This window comes from Phodopus roborovskii, unplaced genomic scaffold (genome assembly GCF_943737965.1).
Source record: "Phodopus roborovskii unplaced genomic scaffold, PHOROB, whole genome shotgun sequence".
In the NCBI taxonomy this organism is placed as follows: Eukaryota; Metazoa; Chordata; class Mammalia; order Rodentia; family Cricetidae; genus Phodopus; species Phodopus roborovskii.
In genome coordinates, this window is record NW_026126636.1 from 12,779,001 (window position 1) to 12,785,000 (window position 6,000).

Sequence of the window (6,000 nt, forward strand, 5' to 3'; positions counted from 1 at the left end):
CGTGTTGGCAGCAGTCAATGAGTACTTAGCATTCTGTCTAGTCCTGCGGCTCTGGCATTCAAAACGGGAACCTTCCAGCCTTTAATGGGGCCGCCATCCCCTCCCCAAGCGTGGGATTAGGGTGGAGGCGCGAAATACTTCCGGCCCGAACCCTTCGCTCCAGGTCTTGATCTGCGGTTGCTCTCGACATTTAGTTCTGTACAGATCCGCTGGCTTCCTGGACTCTGCTGTGGCTGGGAGTTGAAGCTCATGAAGGGAGGTGCGGGGCCTGTCACCGGCCGTGGCCATCTAAGGTCCTTAAAGCCGAGCACACTTCTTCCTGGTGGCCAAGGTCGGGGACCTTGCTGTCTCCCTTCCCTGTCGCCTTAAGACATTTCCTGTCTGCTTCAGACTCAACTGCAATGCCCTCATCTTAAAAAGGCCGCAGGAACCCCTTATCTCCCTCCCTGCAAGTTCTTTCTAGTGCGGCTCTCAGGTAGATGTCCTTCAAGAATTTTCTTTCCTAAATGTCTTTTGTTTCTTGCCCGCACTTCCCTATAAGGACAGGGTCTGACACTGTAGTTCCAAGTGCCCACGGAGGGACCATGAAGAGGCACTTAGGTACAGAAAGAACTCACGCCTGCACAAAAGACACCCATGTCTACATAGTCCTCACTGCGGGTATGCTGTAGGACAGACAACCTAGGCTTGAGCTCGGGAACTGTCAGCTGGGGTAAGGTGGGGCTGCCTTGGACTAGGCACTTGCGTGTTAACTGTCAGCTATGTGTGGTGCTCCTGCTTTACCCAGATGCGTAGGCTAGTGGACACGGCTCATGTGCTGGTTTTGGTAACATTTGTTTCCCTTGGCGCTGGCCTCCCGCCAGCTCAAACCCTGCGTGAGAACAGCAGCAGACAGGCGCCCCCTAGTGTCATAATCCTAGTGAAGGCCTTGAGTATCTCCCGCCTCTGCCTTACTAGGGTTAGAACTCTTGTGTTGGCCTGGATTCCTCAGCTCTCAGTGGCAACTGGCATCGTGGGTAACGGGCAATCTTAGGTATTGGGATTTCTTAACCCTCCACAGCAGCCTGTGTTACAGCTCTTGGCCCTTGGGTCTGAGAGCTTGGGTCTAAAGACTTGACAGCTTTGTGTTCTAGAGGTCAGAGCCCAGTGGGTGGGTGCCAGCCTGTCTCCCCTGAGTTGCCTTTTTCAGTATCACAGACCATCTTGTGAAGAGAAGCCCTGTGTGTGTGTGTTAACTCTGTATCCACACATTGCTTCTACCGCAGGGCACAGCTCTATAACACATACTCAGGGACCCCCAACCCTGCAAACTGGGGGGGGGGTAGGTTCTCAGTCCTACCTAAATACCTTCTCTCTAACCACTTGTGGAGTAGCCCCGTGTCTGGGCCTGCAAGTGTTTTCTTTGCCTGGACCACACCTCCTCTGGCAACACAGAAACAAATTCGGATGTTGGAGCAGCCCAACCTGAATGTAGCCTCCGCCCATGTGGAAGCACTTCCAGTGCTTTTAATGAAATTCTCCAGTCTGCAGCTCTCCTGGTGGTCTGTGTTCTTTTATGTGAGTCAATCAGCTGAGCCACAAGAGACGTGGGAGGCTCAGGGAAGCAAAAATGTATTATGCTAATGGATCTAGAAACAGTAGCTCATGTAGCTCCACGACTGAGGACTTTGTGAAGTCACCCATGTTAGTCAGGAGGTACAAGAGCCAGGGATGGTTTTTCTGGGGAAATGAGGGTAGGCAGAGTAAACAGGTTATGATTTTAGGATTGGCAGAGTGCTGGCATCCCCTAAGTCTGTGGCACCCCATGCTCGAGGACCCAAGGCAACGAGACTCAAGTGTAGCCGCGCTTTCTTTCTTTTGAGTACTGCGGCCATGCTTATGTGGGCACAGGGGCTCTTCCATAAATGTCTTGATGAAGAAAACATGGGTGGAGGACAGTAACTACCCAAGGGAGGTACTGGTCACTCTCATCCTGGACACACTGGGAGGGGCCTGTGCATCTTGTGCACCGTGGTCACAGCCCTGGCCTGTGCATTCTATCAGAGGTGCAGGTTCGATGGCACGGCGAGAGGTTTCAGACAGTTATGAGTGTGGTACCACAGCAGCAAGAGAGTGTCAGGCACGATGACGTCAGGTCAGAATGGCTGGGGCAGCCCTCAAGGACATCTGAGATGTCACACAGGAGAGAGGGCATCAGGGACAGAGGTGGGAAGTGAGGCTGCAAGAGGGGGCCAGGGCTGCAGCAAACACACACGAGGCCAGGGGTGCAGTTTGCAGAGCGGCACTTTGAAAGCACGTTGACATCACTGTGTAACAGACAGAGACAAACATTCGTACACACATTTGAGGACGACTAGAGCAACTGCTTGGGCCGAAGCGACATGTATCCTGGCACACCTGTGCCTCGCTCGACGGAGTTTGCTGCAAAGGTGACTCACTGGACAGCTGTCTGCCACGGGTAGCAAGGAGAGCTGCAGCAGGAAGAAGTGGGTGGGGATGGAATGAAGACGGGAAGGGGCGAGAAAGGAGAGCCCTGGTAAACATCCAGTGGGAGGCAATGGCAGCTCACAGAAGGCGAGGCTGCAGGAGGGCTGGGCTAGAGATGAGCCTGAGGTGAACCCACAGGGCTGGCGTCTGTGGGATGTGGAAGGAAGGTGGGGGAGAACAAGACGGTGTCGGGCAAGCATCCAGCACCACTGTGGATGAAAACAGGACAAACATGAGCAGGATGCCATGGAGAGGGCTTCACGGGAGAGGCGGCCTCACAAGTCTGTCTTGGAGTTAGGCATATATAAATGTGGTGGGGAAGCAGGTAGGAAGGCACAGAGCGGGCCTGGCAGGCACCCTTTCCAAGCTGAGCAGTACAGGAACCGGCAAACAGCAGCCACGAGAAAGCATGAAGCTTGGGTCTTCCTACCTACAGGATCTTGGGTCACCTGAGCCAGCTTTACTTGCTCTGGTTACTTTTCTCTGGGACCAGCCTGAGTGGGATAGAGAGGGCAGTAGGAAGCTTCTAGAAGCTTCCCCAGTTGGTCTGAATCTGTGTGTTCATTAGGGGACTTCACCTGGGATCTCTCATGTAGAGGTGTTCCCAGTCTGCCCTTAGACACTGGGTGCCACAGTTATCCACCAGTGGGGATCCTGTGGAATTCAGGGTTTCGTAGACGCCGAACCTCTGGGGGAGGCTGTGCTGTGGTGCTTCCGGTCACTGAAGCACAGTGATATGGATCTTCAGGTGTACCATGAGAGCTGAGCTACGGCTGAAGGCTTTCCCACAGTCACTGCATTTGTAAGGCTTCTCTCCCGTGTGAGTGCGCTGGTGCTCAATGAGGGAGGAGCTTTGTGCAAAGGCCTTTGGGCACTCCTTGCACTGGTAGGGCTTCTCTCCAGAGTGGATCCTCAGGTGGCGGACCAGAGCTGAGCAGTCACTGAAGGCTCTCCCACACACCTCACACCTGTAGGGCTTCTCCCCGGTGTGGATGCGCTGGTGCTGCGTCAGGTGGGTGCTCTGGCTGAAGGCCTTGCCGCACATGTCACACTCATAAGGCCGCTCCCCCGTGTGGACCCGCTGGTGTTGGGTGAGGTGGGTGCTGCGGCTGAAGGTTTTGCCACACTCGTCACACTTATAGGGCTTCTCCCCTGTGTGGATGCGCTGGTGCTGCGTCAGGTGGGTGGCTCGTCTGAAGGCTTTCCCACACTCTTTACATGCGTGGGGCTTCGCTCCTGTGTGGACAACCTGGTGTTGGGCAAGGTGGGTGCTGCGGCTGAAGGCCTTCCCACACTCAATACAGGCATAGGGCATCTTCTGAGAGGGGCTCTTTTGGTGGGCTTCCAGGGCTGAAGCATTCTGGAATGTTCTCATACGTTCACCGTACTTGGGGAGTTTCTTTCCCGAGTATACATCTGAAGGCACTGTCCCATAATTGTACGATGGGTCAAATTTCTCTGCTGAAGAGGCCTTGTCTTGGGAAGGGAAGTTGGCCCACACGTTGGAACTGTTCCCTGAGACCTCAGACTCATGGTCAGGCTGGTCTTTGAGGGCATCCATGTGAAGAAGCGCCAGGTCTTTTCTGAAATCCATCTCTTGGGCCCCAGACTTCATCCAGAGGGCTCCTAGGAAGTCTGGCTGGCTCTCAGAGCTGCTCTCAGGTTTACAAGTGTGGGCAATGGTGGATTTGGGGGAAACAGCTGTGAGTGTTTCAGTGGCCATGTCTGGTGGTTGTAACTCATGTGTACCGCTCTGTTTGCAAACTGCCTCTTCATGTTCCTCTCCTGGCCCCCATCCTGGAATCATCCAAATCACACTGTTACTTCCCCACCACACATCACCACACAAGCCCCTCCAGCTGCCTGAGGCCCTGCTCACCCACTCACTCTGAAAGGGAGATGTGGAGAGGTCTTGTCATATGGCCCCATCTGCAAAGGAAAGTTCTCCCTTTGGTGTCTTGGGTAAGAAAAAGGATTCAGGGTTGTCCTCTTAAACTACCCTAAACAGCATCATGGGTCTGAATTTTCCTCACCCAATCAAGACCTGCCTAAAATGCCAAAAGGAAAACTTTGATGTGGACAAGATCTGAAAGAAAGGAGTGGAGGGAGCTTGTCAGGTACCTGTGCATCTCCTCCTGGCCATCTTGGGCAGGGCCACGCTCTGGGAGTCCAGGCTCTGTCCTTTAAACTCAGCAGCTGTTTTGGGAATAGTGGCTAAATGAGACTCAATCCAGATGCCTGTGACTGTCATTTCTCACAGCAGAACTGCGTAGACATCTGCTGCTATGGCTAGAGGGTGATTTGCTTCTGAAACTCCCAGATCTGTCTGAGTAAACAGGAAGGAGAGGGACACCTGCACAGACCAGCCCTTCATGGGTGCACAGGATACTTCATCTGGCAACATTTACAGATGAATCCCAGGGATGAGTCAGAAAAGGAAGCAAAAGCTGTTGTTCTAGTCTACACTTGGGCTGAGTAGACTCAGAAACAGGGCTCCAACCCCAGACTTTGAACCGCCAAGTTGTCAATCCTGAAGCTTCAACACTGCCAGCATCTGGGCTTCAGTTTGTCATATTGCTTGCTTGCCGGGGCTGCTGGCTTATACAGCCTTTGTTATGTGCTAGACTCTGAGTGCAGCTTGTGACTCCCATGGCCTCATTTCATTTCCAGAAGGAGGTACTTAGTGGCTCCACTGTAGATAAGGAGACTAAGGCCCAGCAGAGGAGGTGCTGAGTTCCAGGTACAAGATCACAGGATTGTATATGGTCAAGCACACCTTTAGTCCCAGCGTTTGGGAGTCAGAGCCAGGAAGATCTCTGAGTTCCAGGCCAGCTGGTCTATACAGCTTGTTCCTAGCCACAGTACTACATAGTAGTTCCAAGCCAAGAGCTACATAGTAAGTCCCTGTCTCAATGAACGATAAGTGAATAAAATCATAGGATTAGTAGAGATTCTGAGGGACTTGTATTTGATTAATTAGTTAGCTTGCAGCCAGACTGGGACTTGCTCTGGAAGCTCCTGGATTAGCCTGTACAGTGATTGGGTCTTTGCATCTTAACAGACTTCTCTGAACAGGGAATATATCTGTGGGTCTTCTTGAATGACAAGTATCCATTTCAGTTCAGGGCCATCCAACCATCCTCCAGATGATGTAGGCTGGCACAGGGAAGGCCACAAAAGGATACACAGGGATACTTATTTCTACCCCACCGCCCTCAAAGCATGCAGTCTTTCTATCAGTAGCTAGACTTCCTTTGGGGAGGATGACCCAGGCTCACTATTAATTCCTGGGATTTGACTGTCCAAAGGCAAACACAAGATCTGACTGGTCCAGCAAAGCTCACAGTGGACCCTGCTTGCTATTTTTCCCCTGTCCACTTGGGTGATGAACAAGTCAGGGGTGGAGGGGCTACCTTTGTTCTCCCTGGGGTGTAGCTCAGCAGGCAGACTGCTTACCTACATGCACAAAAGCCCTGGGTACCACCTAAAGCTGAATGTGGTGCTGCATGCTGT

General features: G+C 52.8%; 1 protein-coding gene across 1 annotated transcript in view; it reads right to left on the minus strand.

The window, feature by feature from the left end:
- Positions 1-2,462: 2,462 nt before the first annotated feature.
- The window catches only part of Zscan22 (zinc finger and SCAN domain containing 22), a 4,323-nt gene continuing 785 nt past the window's right edge, over positions 2,463-6,000 (minus strand). Inside the window, exon 2 of the mRNA XM_051207810.1 lies at positions 2,463-4,284. Coding sequence (XP_051063767.1) covers positions 3,206-4,284 — 1,079 coding nt within the window. The 3' untranslated portion in view covers positions 2,463-3,205. The remainder of the gene's footprint in view (positions 4,285-6,000) is intronic.